The 16679-nt window shown below is 38.2% G+C and overlaps 1 protein-coding gene across 3 annotated transcripts in view; it reads right to left on the bottom strand.

The window, feature by feature from the left end:
- Tek (TEK receptor tyrosine kinase) overlaps positions 1-16679 on the bottom strand; it is a 103658-nt gene that overhangs the window by 50477 nt on the left and 36502 nt on the right. For 2 of the 3 annotated variants that reach the window (XM_070008281.1, XM_070008290.1), the window contains exons 2-4: positions 11459-11770; positions 1872-1982; positions 1378-1530 (exon numbers count right to left, since the gene is read on the bottom strand). In XM_070008281.1, the coding sequence (XP_069864382.1) occupies positions 1378-1530; positions 1872-1982; positions 11459-11770 (576 nt within the window). The remainder of the gene's footprint in view (positions 1-1377; positions 1531-1871; positions 1983-11458; positions 11771-16679) is intronic. The other variant, XM_070008300.1, reaches the window with a different exon arrangement.

Below are 16679 nucleotides of genomic sequence, written 5' to 3'. Positions count from 1 at the left end.
GCTCTAACTCCCAACCGCCAACCTATGAATAAGAAACTCTGGTTGTGGCCTAACAGTCTATGACCAAACTAGAGTTTGAGAACCTTTGGTATGGATGGAAGGAGGGAGAAAGCCAAAAAGAAAGGAACACCCAAGTGTATCCACTATAATTCAGCTGCAAAGTGTGTAAGAAACAGTGACACAAGATACACAAAACCAATGACACAATGTTTTTAGATTCACCTTTCCTATTTACTTTCTAATACTTGGTTATCTTTTTAATTGTTAACAATATCCAAGAATACCTTCTTTATAAAATCCAGGGAGGGGGTGGGTGAGGTCAGGAGTGGTTTCCTGTCTCTGACTGAAGGGGTTGGAGCTCTTTGTCTCTGAACATTGGTTTCACTCAGTGTTAAGCTTGGACCTATGCCTACTGTTGATGTCACTTACAATCTCATTGGCAAGAACTCCTGGCTATCAATACTTTCTCTAAAATAATCAGAAAGACTGTCAACACAGACCACTTCTATCAATCTTCCATGTTATAGATAAAGCCACAAAATGTGCCAAAAGGAGCCAATACTCACGTTCCTTAATATATAAAGGGAGAAAGTCTCTGCACAAATTAGTGGATTTGGGGAGATTCAGGCAACATGGCCAAAAAATGATGGCAGACATGAAGCTAGAGGTGTTGCTCAAGTGATAGAGCCCCAGTTGTGAGTGAAAACCTCAGCAAGAGCACATAGGTCCTGAGTTCAAATGCCAACAAAAAGAGCAGACAGCATAACATGTGGCAAAATTAAACAAACCATACTTGTTCAAACTTGTTTGCCTTAGAGCAGTATTTGTCCACCCAATTACATGTACACCTGCTGTGACTTGGAATTCACCATGGCTCAGGGGTCTGTTCTCAACACCAGTTCTATGCTTAACATACAGTTATGATGGATGCATTTTGTTGAGTGAATGAACACAATGCGAAGGAATAAGCTACCACCATGAATTAGTGATATCAGTCATCAGCTGAATGAGAGTACAGCTTCAAGTATTTAGAACTGGGCCTGAATTATTTTGATTTTTACATTTTTTAATTTACTTTTTGATTATTATTATTAAATAGGTGTACGAAAGGGTTACGATTCCCTAAGTCAGGTTATAAGTACAATGCTTCTTGGACAATGTTACCCCTTTCAGACAATGTCACCTCTTTCTTCAGTTCTTCCCTGGATTCTATCTCTTCTGGAACTTGCTTGTTGGTTTTTCCATCAATTTCCTGAGTCCTTAGTGTCTTTCCAACTAATCCCTGGTTTTTGTTGAAGCATCTCAAATCAGTTTCTGCTACTTGCAACTAAAACGCCTAACAACACCACCACAGATGGCAGCCTCTCAGTCACTTACTCCGGACTATCAGCCTGGTGAAAGCCGAGGTGAAGAGGTTTCCTCCTATGTACCGAGCTGAGTACACTCCAGCGTCCTGGGGCTGAGCATGAGGCAGGTGCACTTCTAAAATATCAGGTACTTCATGCCGGGGCACTGAATGGATGAAGGAACCTGGTCAGAGGGAAAAGTACAGAACCATAAGTTGCACTCGAACCCCATTTCTTTCTTTGTCCTCACAATCAGAAAACTTCCTACGATGGGCATGTATTGCCTATATATACACATGTACATTTATGAACGTACAACGTGTGTGGCATGTGTACATTTAAATCCCTATCTTAATTTAGTTTTACTAAATAACCAAACATATGTGACTATCTGTCACAGACCAAACTCGATGGACTTGCATGGTAACAGCTTTACTTCAAACACCTGCCATTAACTTGAATAGGACAAAGACCTCACACATACTTCACACCAGAGTGATGGAACAAAATAAAACATAAACTCACCATTTTTGTAAATCACTGCATCTTCTTCTTTAATTAACACCTTTTTGAAAGATATATTCACATTATCACCCCTATCCACAGTCATAGTTAACGTAGCTGGAAGGAAGGAAGCTTTAAAAAAAGAGAGAGAGAGAGAGAAATGAAGTCACTTGTGTTTCCAAGGAGCAACTAATGTGGGGTTTCAAAAGATGAGAGCCAGCATTTCCCAGGAGTTTTAATACCAGAATTTGCCAGAAGTCATTTGGTTTATCCACTATGAAAAACAATGGTGGCTTTTAGAGCTTAAAGTTATGTACCCCTTAAGAATCAGAAAAAAGGTCATTTCTTCTATAAAAAAAGGCACATGTGCATACATTGTGTATTAATGCAATTTTCTATGCAATTGTATGGGGAAATGGGGGTTTTATGCTGATTAGCATCTATTATCAAACTAGATCTTGATATTAACTACAAGCCATAGTATCTATGAATCTTCCATCTTTCTTCGATACAAAGTTTCCTCAAAGTAGAAAAGAAAAAAGCATCTGCCAACTCTCTTTTCACCTGGTCCTTTGTGTGACAGTTTTTGTTGCTCAAAATAATTTTAATTGTTTTAGAATGTTCCAAGCATATCCCAAATGGAATGAGCACAGTGCTTGACTTACTGATAGTATAAATGTTGGAAAATTGAAGAATTAAGACAATGAAGGAACCTAATATTTTACCTTCTACCATTCAAAATGCACAAGCTGACATAGTTATGGGAATTGGGAAATACCAGGAGGAAACAGTGAGTTATTCTCTGACTTATAAAACCAGAAGTCAAGTGATTGAGAGCTTCTATCTCTCTGCCATGCCTGGAATGCAACATTGTCTGAGTCCCTTGGTTTATGAATAAACTCTCTTAACATTCTCCCAGCAGAAACAGTTTCTGAATTCATTTAATTTATATCATAATATGCAAAACATCACTCTCTGTGGAATAAAGAAAATTAACCTTGTGCTTTTTAAAGTTAAGTCAACTGTTAACCATGGAAGAATTACCATTCAAAGAATAGGAAACAAAGCCAAATATGGTACCAAGGTTAGTCCCAGGGAAAAACATAAGGCCCTATTTGAAAAGTAAACAAAAATGTAAAGGCCTGGAGACATGGATAAAGTAGGAGAGTACTTGCCTAGCATGCTTTTGGCCAGTATTGAGAGAGAGAGAGAGAGACAGACAGACAGACAGACAGACAGACAGAAACAATATATACAAATTTCCTAAATATGAAGGTCAAGAGAGAACAAAAATTTAAAAATGACGAAGATGAGAACTAATAGGTCTAACGAAAACCAAGGTACAGAAAAGGCAGAATAAGATGACAGAGGACATGATCAATATATATTGAAATGGCTGCCTGTCATTTTCCCTGAACGGCATCCTACTAAACCTTTGTTTCTCCTGAAAAGGTCAACGTGGGGAGGGGTGCAGGTATAGACTCACAAAGTGAATGAAACCATGAACAGTTTTTAAAGACTACATCGTAACCATATTAAAGAAAATGGCACATCAACTTGAGAATGAAGGCACTAAACTAAAAGAAACTGTTTTTTGTATTTTCTAAAGCTAAAATCTTTTAGGGATAAAAATAATCATTACATGATAAAAAGAAGTAAGTACCTACCAACTAGTAAAATTTTCATTAGAATATTTTATTCACATTTCTTGTTCAGGAAGAGATAATAATCCTGAATAAGTACATGTACAACAGAGCTTCAAAACCCATAGAATAAAAACTACCATGAGTAATGGAAGAAACTGAAAAAAATCTATAAGCATAGCAGAAAATTTCAGAAACAGAGTGATCACTCAGACTGAAAGCTACCAAGAAAATTGTAGAATGTTTAAATAATACCACTAAAGATCTGTTGACTATTCATGGAGCCCTGCATCTAGTTGTATGACACATGTTATTTTCAAGTATATTGCCTCCTTAGTAGGTCACAGAATCCATCTCCATGAAAAACAAATTCTCTGACTATAAATGCCGTAACTTCGAAATTAATAGCAAACTACCCTGTACTCTACGGTATGAATTCTTGTAAAGTTTCAGCCCAGGACTGAGCTTTGAGTCACTCCTTCTGAAACACTTGGAATGACTCACCTGGTCACCGTGCATAGGTTCTTATTTTATCTGTGTCTTTTGCATAGGGGACTTGAGAGAAATGTATCAAGGGCTGTGCGTACTTCTGGCTTAGACAGCTACCCTAGGAGGGCAGAAGATGCTTCTAAACCACCTTTGGAAGGACCTGGGCTTTGGGCTGTTGACTTGTTTTCTGTAGGCTGTGCCAGCTTACTTGGGCATGGTACCCTGTCAGGACTCCTTGTGTGCCATGTAGGTGAATACAGAAAGATAGCATGGGGTAAATTCAGAGGGAGCATGAGCAACAGAATCAAACAGCCAGGGCTTGAATCTCTGCCACCCACTGGACCATTTGAGTGAGTTATTTCACCTCTGGGAATTTCAGTGTCCTTGTTGTAATTTAGAAGTAATATCTGCCATCTAAGTTGTTAGGAATATTAAATGATGAATGTTGACCCCCCCCTCCAGGGACTTGCAGTATCCTTTCCAAAGAGAAATAAATGACCACATGGCTATGCTGATATCTGTCCTATACACCTTGCAGGGCAAGCTAGGCAAAGTATGTGTGTGTAGCAAGATGGCAACATGGAGTTCCTTCTTATACTGACAAGATGTCTCATTCAGCCACTCTGTGTGCGTGTGTGTGTGTGTGTGTGTGTGTGTGTGTGTGTGTGTGTGTGTGTGTGTGTGTGTGTGTGTGTAAAGTTCTTGTCTCCTAGGCTCCTATGAGAACTTTTTTGTTTCTGATCATTTCTGCTCTTGTTACTTTCTATGTGGTTTGTTTATATTTTTATGGGCCCTTTGTTGTGAAGATTGTTCAGTTGACCGTGGGACTTCTCACTCAGCATTGTATTCTGGAAAGGAACTGAGATTCCTCAGCAGGCTCAATTCCAATGTAGCTTTTTCCCTATGCTCTGGCTCTTTTATTATTTCAGACTTCACAACCTTGTAAGCTGCCTGTTTTTTTAGAGACATGGATGGTCACAGCAGAGTTTAACTGCTACCTAGTCTGTTACCTCCTACGTTAATGTCTCTAGGTTGATCATCTTCTGCTGATGATCTTTTAAATGAAGATGCTCTAACTTCATATCCTACCTTGGCCTTCCTGATGACACTTGAGCTGGGCTTGTATTTGGTGCACTTGTAGTAATGTCAAGTGACTTAACTAGATCATAAATAGTAGTATCTACTAAGGGACTAAGCAGTATTTCAAGCACTTCACTTAGATTTAATTTTCATAGTATTTCTATAAGTATTATCATTAGCCAGATTTTACAAATGTGAAGTAAAAAAAATAAAATAAAAGTACAAAATGCTTAAGTTCATCCAAATAGTAAGATCACACAAGTACTGAAAGAGTTAGGATTTGAACCATGGAACGTGGCTGGGTGTTGGGGGGTGGGGGACAAGGAATGGTGTCTCATGGATTACCTAACATTAGCACTCAGAGCTTTAATTCTCCAACCATGTCATTTTATATTCATATTGCCACAGCCTAGGTTGGAATATGACTTGCTTAAATTTATTGGGATGGATTAAGAACCTGAAGAAGAGAATTCACTTATTCTTCAAGGTCTAGAGGAAGAAAGTAGACAGTAGTTAAAATTTTACAGATGTTTCTCATGGATGAAAACAATTGTGCTAAATTTCTGTTGTCTCCGTGAATTTAATGTCAGATATGTACTCAGGGTAATAATGTGTGTGTGTGTATGTGTGTGTGCATGTGTGTGTGTGCGTGTGTGTGTGTGTGTGTGTGTGTGTGTGTGTGTGTGTGTGTGTTGTCGGTCATGGGGCTTGAACTCTGGGCCTCGGCACTGTCCCTCAGCTCTTCAGCTAAAGGTGAGCGCTCTACCACTTGAGCTACAGTGCCACTAGTGGTTTTCTAGTGGTTTATTGGAGATAAGAGTCTCATGGACTTTCCTGCCCGGGCTGGCTTTGAACCATGATCCTCAGATCTCAGCCTCCTGAGTAGCTAGGATTATAGGCGTGAGCCACTGGCGCACAGCAATAATGTGTTTTTATGTCACTATTTTGTAGCTGTCACAACAGTCCCATCAAGACAGCATATCCACAGTTTACTGAAATGGGGATAGAGTTATAGATGACAAAGTGCCTTACTTAAAGCCTCCTAACAGTGAGTTCATCTGAAAGTTGAAGCACAAACTGAAGACCTCCACATTCATTCCATAGCTTCTTTTCTCCAGACCAGTTTCCAAGCCCACATCCCTAGCTCTCCTATCCAAATCATGAGTTTCCCCTTCTCTTTCCACTAGGCCTCACCAGCTTCTAGCCTTTTATCAGTCTCCATCTAGGAGGTCTCTGTGGACCCTACAGCCCAACACAGGGTAGCTGGCTTCATGGCTACTCTCCAAATGCCCTTGCAAGTGGTGTTTGCCTCTACTAGACAGATCATTCCAGGAGAACAGGACTGCATCTTGTTTTAAAGGTAGTACAGGCTGGTGGATACAGCCTAGCCTGTGGGATTCAGGTGTGAATTAATTCTCCCATGTCTAACACTCACTATGAGTGACAGCAACTATTACAAGAGTGATAGGCCCCGTCTATGGATGGGTCTTAGGAATGCCCCCCTGATACACATTTAGTAAAGACTGATTAGAGACAGCAGTGTATATAAAATTGCCAGGGGAGATGTCAGATACTAAGTATTCAGGAAATGTTAACATCTTGGAATCTCCAGTCTACAAATAGAGATTCAAGAATAATTGTAGGATGGAAAAGATAAACAAATGCTTCTGGTTTCAGTTTTTCCTATTTTTCGTCATGCTTTTAACATGAAGATCTAGAACATAGCTACATAACATCTGTGTTATGTACCTACAGATGGCTCCTCTTTACTAACAAGTCACATTTGGGCAGTATCATATTCTAATGTAAAGCTATTTCTTAGTGAACCATGAAGAAACAAAAACCTACATGTCTTTGATGAATCATTCTGAAACATATTTTTGGATCTGAGAATGTTTCAAACTTCATAACTCACTACTCCCAAATGAAATTCCCATTGAGGTTTGAACACATTGCTGTTGATCGTGTTAGATGATGCCATTGATAAAAACAACAGTTTGGTTATTTGAGGTGTGTGAGCCAATTTCAGCTGTGCTTTGGCACATCTCAAATGGATTTTCCACTTCCTTCCCAGAAGTACGAGTCAGCAACAAGCAGGAATAGAGTGATGTTTGTTCTATCCTGCTGTGTCCTGGGCAGGCATTTCTGAGATTCCCTGATGTTTGACTACACGATTAATGCCATCATGAAGACATAGTTTTGGAGGTCTTTCTGGTTCACCATAATGGATAATCCTTCTCCTCAAGCTATGTTTCCCCAGCTGGATGGTCAACAAGAAAATCCAAACCATTTCTCTAACCTAGTATGTTGTTATTGTTCAAATACAGAGGAAAATGTGTTAGTTATTTTCCTAATTTGTATAAACCTCAGAAATATATGATATTTAAAATGAATAGGTCCACTAAATTATTATTCCAAAGGACTATCATAGTGGTGGTTGCTGAACATCCACTGCAGTCCTTAAGTACCTCATTGACTCTCAAATGTAGAAAACTGTATCTCCATCCTGTTCAAATGAATAAAAAATGACTTCAATTAAGTAACTTACACTGCATCAGACTATTCAGTACAGAGCTATACTCAAACCCATTCTGGCTGGTTTCTACTCCCACATCTTTTTTCTGTGTCCTGTGCTACATTTTAGGGTTTCAAATGAAATGATTGTACTTTATAAATCCAGTGCTCAAATCAGAGAAAGAATTGTTAACAGCAAGACTTATAAGTAAAGGAAATGTTATGATTATCAAGATAAGTGCTGAAGTCAGATTCTCAAATCCCCTTACCACCTATTGCAAACTGTTTTTATCACTCTACATCTTCTTTTGAAGTGTGTTTCTATACAAGCATTTAAGAACATATTACTGTGTAAGTCGGTGCACATATAGAAGCTGTGTATATGTCTAATCAACAATTTCTTACCATCTAAACAGAATTCTGTAGCTGTTATTACATCCATTTCACAAACAATGATAAATGAGACCAATAAAAGTTAAATAACTTGCTTAAAGTCACACAGCATGCCAGTTACTGGTGGCTTATGCCTGCAGTCAGGAGGCTGAGATTTGAGGATCAAGGTTGGAAGCCAGCCCAGGCAGGAAAATCTATGAGACCCTTAACCGCAATCAACAAGCAAAGAGCCAGAAGTGGAGTTGTTGTTCAAGTGGTAGAGTGATAGCACTGACCAAAAATGATGAAGGTCAGAACCAGGCCCTGAGTACAAGCCCCAGGACCAATGTATATGTGTATACACACATGTATATATGTATATGCACGTGCATGTGTGCACACACACACAAACACAAAACCACATAGCTGGTGTGTAGTAAGGAAAAGTTCAAAGTCAAGGGTGTAAGTCCACTGCATCTTCTCTCCACTATTGTTCATTATCTAAATGTGTCTACCTCATTGAATTAAATTGAAGATACCTTTTACCTGTGATGACCTGGACTCTCAGTTAGGAGAAATCATTATGGTTGTTTTTTGACATACAATGTTCTGGTTCATTAAGATTGTATTTTTATCATTTATGCCTTGTCAAGAATAATCTTTAGGTCACCCCAAAATGACATGGTGACACTTCACATTTGATTCCCATGAAACCCTTGGGAAATAATTCTCATATCTTCCTTTAGAAGGTGGGAACTCAGCAATGACATTACTCTTTATACGAATCAAATCCAAAATGACACGTGAAAAATAATAGAGCTGACTTTCAGCCCTGATGGCTTTGGACGCCTCAGATCCCTTTGTTCAACCTCCCTTCCCTCACTGGAGAGCTGCATTCCTGGGAATGCCTGTTCAGCACTTTTCCCACTTGTCCTGGTGTCATATAAAGGTGAGCATTATAGTTTTGCTAAGAAAATACTTTCCTTTATTAGTAGTGAATAGTGATTTTATCACTTTGGACCTTAAAATGAGCTTGTTGCCTTAAAATCTTTTACCACTGCTAGCAAATTCAATGATTTTTTTTACAGAATCTTAGATAGCAGCTAACTCTGAACACCGCCATGGTATGGCAAGGTGACACTTTGATAGATTCTCAGGACCCACTCCGACAACAATTCACCCAATCAAAGATTTATAGACAAGGTTTCTAAACATATTCTGCTCTGAGAAACACTGATCTAAAATATCCTGCAGATTCTTCTATAGGAAACTTTCAATTAGCTGGGCATTGGTGGCTCAAGACTATAATGCTAGTTACTCAAGAGGCTGAGATCTGAAGATCATGGTTCAAAACCAGACCAGGCAAGAAAGTCCATAAGACTCTTATCTCCGATTAGTCACCCAAAAGACAGAAATGAAGCTGTGATTTTAGTGGTAAAGTGGGAGCCTTGAATGAAAAAACTAAAGACAGGGCCCAGGCTCTGAGTTCACAACAAAGAAAAGAAAGAACAAGGAAGGAAGGAAGGAAGGAAGGAAGGAAGGAAGGAAGGAAGGAGCAAACAAACTGCAAATTAGAGCAATGGTGTACTACTTACCTAAATCAGTTTTGTTTTGTTGATCATGGTGCTTGGATTTAGGGCCTGGGCACTCTCCCACAGCTCTTTTGCTTAAAGCTAGTGCTCTACCACTTTGAGCCACAGCACCATTTCCCTGAATCAGCTTTATAATTAAAAATCAAATTCCTCAAGAGATCACAATATCATTTCATGACACAATAATTTCTGAGCCTTTGTGATTACATTCCTTTATCTTAGGCATAAGTCACCCAAAATGGGTGATAGGTGAGGGGCCATATCATTCCAGTGGGACAAAAAAGAGGTCATCATGGCTGGAATTCTGTACCTTCCTCCCAGAAGATAGCATCCAGAAATCTACCTGCCTATATGGGGCTGGGAGCCTTAGCACACAATCCTTAAATAATATTTGCAATTCCAGCTCCTTCACCTGCCATCACATGAAAGAGCTAACCAAAAGATTTACCTCATGACCTCCTCTTATTTTAGGAGAAGAGCTCAGTAACATCCTTTCCTTGTGGTATGGTAGCAAGACGTAATCTTTTAGAGGAGTCTCATAATTCTACTCTTTTCTGAGTAAGACTTTTGTACTCAACTGCCACAATGAAATCGTGGTTTCTTCCCCAAAATAATCCTGTTAAAAAGGTCCCAAGGAAGTAGCACTGTGGCTCAACAGGTAGAGTGCTTGCCTTGAGCTGAAGAGTTAAGGGACAGCACCCAGGCCCAGAGGTCAAGCCCCATGACTGACAAAAAAAAAATAATAATAAATAAGGTCCTAAACTCTCAGATTTGTAGTATCTGTTCACTCTGACTCTGAGATCAAGTATTTATGAGGCAACAGTAATCATGTACAATTCTAAGCCTCAATTTTATGATCCCTATGCTTTTGACCTCTATGCTTTGCCATCTCCATGAGAACATATCTAGGTTAGCTTGTAATAGGATAACAGACATATGGAATTGAGTGAAGTGGCCCCAGCTCAGGCCCCCTGATAAGCCCATTGCTAACCAACACCAGCAAGGCTAATCAAGACATCTAGTTGAGTCAGATGATAGACTTTCAAACCACAAATCTCATGTTCTCAAACCATATATCACTGTGGTTTTTGCTTATGTTAAACAAAACTATCACATAATATATTAATTAGCTATTAATTAATTGAAGCAGATGAACTGTCATAATAAAGATACAATAATACAATAATAAGATAAAATCCAACATTTAAGTTGAGTTACTGATAGATGTTGCACTTTTGAATTAATAAATATATTTTATGCTTATTATTATTATTGGTCATGGGCTTGAACTCAGGGCCTGAGTACTGTCCCTTAGCTTTTTTGCTCAAGGTTAGTGCTCTACCACTCTGAGCCACATCTCTACTTCCAGTTTTATGGTGGTTAATTCGAGATAAGAGTCTCACAAACTTTCTTGTTCAGGCTGGCTTTGAACTAGATTCTCAGATCTCTTGAGTAGCTAAAATTATAAGCATGAGCCACCAGAGCCCAGCTTATTGTTATTTTTAAGGTATGTTCATTTTTTGAATATATTAACTTCTGTTAATATATTTAATGTCAAACCACACAAAGTATCAAATGAAAAATATCAACTTTCAAAATATCCAATTATTCACAAACAATCATATTTTTATAAATGTCCTAAAGTAGAACATGTGATATATTTAATTTAATGTTATGAACAGCACAATGCCTAGTGAGTTGACTATTTGGACTGCATGGTCAGTTCTAGTGAGGGATCTGGACTGAATGGTCTTTTTATTCTATGTAAAAGATATAGCAACACTTAGGAAGAGATAGACAAGGTCTTCAAGCTCTACACACAGGATCTCCTGTAGCCTCTAAGGGAGCAAATGCCAAAACAAAATGTGTGAGTATGCCCCAGTCGGACTCATCTCCCCATAGCTTAGGGATGTGTTACCTTGCTGACGCATCTTCATGGTCCGTATCTTTATGGACTGTCCTCGAACTCGCCCTTCACAGAAGTAGGCACCATTTATCTTACTAGCCTTTTCTCTCTTCCAGACAACTTTTTTAGCCCATTCTCTGGTCACATCTTGAGTAACTTCCAGTGGATCTTGGTGCTGATTCATCAAGGCTTCAAAGTCTCTCCCTATGGTGATGGGCTCATGGGGGTGCCATCCAGAGGCAATGCAGGTGAGGGAGGTTTCAGCATCGGACACAAGAGGTAGGGAATTGATCAAGATCAGGTCCATGGCACCTTCCACTAACCCTGAAAGGAAACAGGAAGAAAAATGTATGAAGAAGCTGATTAATCTGGTTTCACAGGGTGGGACATCTGGTCTAAAACCTTATCTAAAGAGAGTTCTGTGGAAAGTCTTTTAAAAAACATTCTGACAATGGGCCTGTCTTCCAATGAACAAAAGCCAAAACTCCTCATCAAGGTATTAAGTCCCTCTATCACCTAGCCCTTCATCCATCCCCTGCCCCAATGAGTACCTAGCTTACCAGGGACTGCCTGTTATTCACCTCCAAACCAGCCATATCTATTGCCCACTATATTGTCTGAGTCATAGTTAAGTACTCAATGTTTGTTGAATTGAATGATAATGGCATTATAATTAGTTATTATAATAATCATTATTAGTTATTCACTTAACAGATGCCAATGTTGCACAGACAAAATAAAGCATTCTAAAGAAGCATATCAACTTTGCTAAATTTATAGTTTCCCTGTCGAATAATTTGCCCACATCAATACCAAATTTCTAAAGAAAATAGAGAAATCATCACTAAGTAATGTCTTCATTTTCCTCTGAGTCTCATTTTCCTCATCTTTAAAAAATCGTGCTTGCCGGGCGCTGGTGGCTCATGCCTGTAATCCTAGCTACTCAGGAGGCTGAGATCTGAGGATCGCGGTTCAAAGCCAGCCCAGGCAGGAGAGACCGTGAGACTCCTACCTCCAATAACCACCAGAAAAACCAGAAGTGGTGCTGTAGCTCAAGTGGTAGAGCGCTCGCCTTGAGCTGAAGAGCTGAGGGACAGCACCCAGGCCTAGAGTTCAAGCCCCACGGCCAACCAAAAATAAATAAATAAATAAAAATTAAAAAAATAAAAAATGGTGCTAACAAGACCTGTCATAAAATATTTAATATATAGTATATAATAAATAATATAAATATTGCATTATTACTTAAGTAACAATATAATAAATATCACATTATTATTTAGTAATGATATTTCATAAGACCTTCTTTCAGTAAAATTAAATAAGCTGCAATCTATAATTTGCCATGCACTGTGTTCTATAAATAACCAATGACTGTATTCAATTTCTCATTATTCTGTTTTCTGATAGAGCTCCAAAGCTTACCCCCAACTACTAAAAGAAATCCTTTCTGATGTCTAGCATTTATTCAATAAATGATGAAGCACACTATAATAAGAAAATTCAGATTTTTTTCAAGCCTAAAGTTAAAACAAGGAAACTTGTTAAAATTATTTTGGATAGGGAAAATAGATAGTGATCAATGGGGTGAGATTTACTAGAATGTATTGTAGACACATGCAGAAATGTAACACTGAAATCCTCCTTTGTCTAACTCATGTAGACTATTTTTAAGTGCTATAAAAGGAAAAGAAAAGAGAAGATGAAAGAAAGGAAAGGAGGAAGGAGAGAGAAAGAAAGAAGGGAATGAAAAAAAGAGGGAAGGAAGAAAGGAAAGAGAGGGGAAAGAAAGGAAGAAGAAGAAGAAGAAAGGAAGGAAAGAAGGAAGAAAGAGGAAAGAAAAAGGAGGAAGAAGGAAGGAAGGAAGAAGGAAGAGAAAGGAAAGGAAAGGAAATAGGAAAGGAAAGAAGTGTGGGAGGGACTAAGGGACGGAAGAAGGGAGGAAAGAAGAAAAAAAGAAAATAATCCAGGCTGAGGTTATGTCTCAGTAGTAGAACAGTTGCTTACAATGTAAGAGACATTGGGTTCAATCTCTAATACCACAAGAGAAAAATCAAAGAAAAGGAAAAGAAAAAGAAAATCCTCTTATTGTATCTTCTCAGTATTTCTTCTCCTCTTCCCCACACACATTTACCTCCTCTGTATACCTTCCCTTTTCCCTCCCCCTGTCTCTCTCTTCTGATTTCTTAAGTTTTTAACATAAGCAAATGGAACTTGCCTATTCTCTCCTCTCTAAATATGGAAATATCAAGGATAGAAAATGTGTTCTAGCTGTGGTGATGGTTGAGTTTGTAGTCTGTATAAAATGATTAAAGACCAGACCTATCAAATGCATTAGGTGATGAGGGCCCAACCAAGAGTCTCAAAGAGCTTTGTAAAATGATTCAAGTAATCTAATGCCATGTTATTTAATGCCCTGTATAGTCTCCCAACCGTTCTCTGTGTATACACCATTGTATCCATTTTATATATGGAGGCTTGAAAGCTTTAGTGGTTTGTTTGATGTATATTGTTTGATCTACTATCAAAGGCCTAGGTGGGATTCAAATGTTCGCTGGTCTTTAAATACTCCATGCCCTTTACTGGTTCAAAAGAAACTCTACTGGAATGCTTTTCTTCACTCTTGGCACCACTGACTTCTACTCAAAAACTCTGGTGTAAGGAACATTTTCCTGAGAATGATTGTCAAATCATATCCCATAAAGGCTCATACCATTATCCATTACTGTACCTAACACCTTTTCTTATATACTCCAAATCTTACTAGGGACTACTACTGAACCTTCCCTCCCCCCTCCCCTGCCCCCGGCGTATTTGTAGACTGAGGACCTCTGACTAAATACACTAATTAGTCTCATTTTCATTTGTATCATTAAGGGCAAAAGTTTTCTAAGATGAATGTTAAATTTCATGCATCCTATATATTTGGGGATTAATACTACTATTCTGTAGTAAAGATCTCTTAAGTACTTCACCATATCTTACAGGAGGTTAATTCTTGTTTATATGTCTATATGGTACAGCATCTGCCAGGCTAACAGATACTTGACATCATAACTGTTGATTAACAATGCTCTCAGTTGCCTCTGTCACTGAGTTTTCTGTGTGCTAGGCTGTACATGGAACTCTTCACAGTGATGTTTCTCAGCAAATCTTTGTAGTGAATTCAGAATTATTTAACTCTTGTTTTTGCATTTGAACTTTTGGGATTTAATACTGCTTTTTAAAATGATGATTCACGAGGACATGAAAATATTTTTTAAAAGTTTAGAGATGGAAATGATTTGAGACCAGAATTACCACCCAGGAGAAGTAGAACTTAAACACAGAGCCATGTCTTTCAAACTGCATTTCAAGAAACTATTATTTATTTTTCTGAAAAGGTATTTGTGCTTGCCATACTTTGTGATCAAATACATGACAGAAACAACTTAAAAGAGGAAGGATCTATTGGCGCAGTTTCAGAGGGTTCAGTCCATAGTTACTTGGCCCAATGTGCTTGGTAAGAACGTTATAGTGGTGAGATGTGAGACCAAAGAGCTTCTTCACCTCATGGCAGGCAGGGAGCACAGAGAGAAGCTGCAAGAGGCCAGGGACAAGGTTTCTAGAACCTCCCAAAATGGTTCCACCAGCTGGAGACCAAGTCCTCATAGGAGTCTGTGGGAAACATTAAACCACAGCAGCATTCTAGAAGTTTCTGAGAGTAAAAGAGGTGAGATTAACTCAGATACATACATACTCTTGTGGAGCCACTCAACTTTCATCTTTCTTTCTGTTTGGTTCTCTTTCTCTCTTTCTCTCTCTCTCTCTTACACACACACACACACACACACACACACACACACACGTTTAAGCTCCACATTAGATTCATTTAGAAAGAAAAAGATTTAGCTTAATTGAAAACGTATAAAACCTCAAAGATCTTCCATTTTTACTCATTTTTTAGCAGATGAAAAAAATGAAAGTTTAAACATGCATATCAATTAAAATACATTCCACTGAAGCACAACTCGCTTGTTCCAATTAATCCGCTTTTTTCCATATCCAAGTTCAGCACAGCTGCAGATAGTCAAGTTCTAATTAACCTAGCTCCCTGATCTTGAAACATTGATTGGCAAGCCAAGAAGAAAAATCAGGTTAAAACATTACATAGTGAGTTGATTCCCATGTGCTTTTTGTTACCTCATAATTGTACTTGGTGGAGTTTCACTATTATGTGTTTGCAGTAATACATCATATCTTTTGAATAACTGCGTTCATGGTGCTTGGGAAATCATTTACATTTTTTGAAGGTGTTCATGGTCATTCTGATGACAGAAGTAGATATCTTAAAGTTTTCAATATCTAGAATGGCAATTTGTTTTTACTTGACAAAAAGCACTTTATGGAAAGACTTGTAAAAAATTATATTAAGTGAAGTAAGCCATGGTTTCCCTTATTTGCAATAACTAGTATATGTCTAGGACAAGCAGAAAAGGCCAAAAGCTATGTACATATGACCATATAAGATGATGTTAAGCAAAATGAGCCCCAAGATAGGGACACAAAATTTTTTTTCTTTCTTGCTATTGTTTCTAACAATTTATAATGTACCATGTGATTTTTTTGTTGTTGCTTTGTATGTTCCTCCCCCATGGTATAACCCTTGTTTTCACTGTATTTGATTCTGGTGCCCTGCATCTTGTATATACACTTTTCTGATTTGGGGAGGGGAAGGGAAAAAACAAAATACTTAAATAGGGATACAGGTTGACCTATTGTAACAATGAGATGTACAAGACACTATGTTGAAAATAAACTTTACAACTTGGGGAGGTTGGGAGGGAAGGGATGGTAGGGGATAAAAAAGGAGGAGGTAACAACGCTCAACAGGAAATGTACTTATTACCTTACTCATGTAACTGTAACCCCTCTATCCTCTATTTTTACAATTAAAAAAGTATTTAAAAAAAAGAAGAAGAAAAGAAAGCACTTTAGCAATCCTGGTCCTAACAATGAATTGAATGGGTACTCGTCCAAAGCATTTGTGGAATCAAGGCCCTGGCAATGAGCCAGAAAAATATAGACAATCCAAAAGCTATGCAGCATAGTTTGTGGGTTTGACCTTTACTTTAGTTATTTGAAACAGCTGCCTAGAAAAGGAAATTTCTCTGAAGAACATTGTGCCATTTTTATGTCCATTCATCCATTTACTAAACAAATTTATTGAGTACCTTCCATGTGCTAGATATAG

The sequence above is a fragment of the Dipodomys merriami genome, unplaced genomic scaffold, assembly GCF_024711535.1.
Source record: "Dipodomys merriami isolate MVZ:Mamm:240054 unplaced genomic scaffold, mDipMer1.0.p SCAF_11, whole genome shotgun sequence".
NCBI lineage: Eukaryota > Metazoa > Chordata > Mammalia > Rodentia > Heteromyidae > Dipodomys > Dipodomys merriami.
The sequence above is the reverse complement of the archived record's forward strand: the minus strand, read 5'-3'. Positions and strand labels throughout refer to the sequence as shown.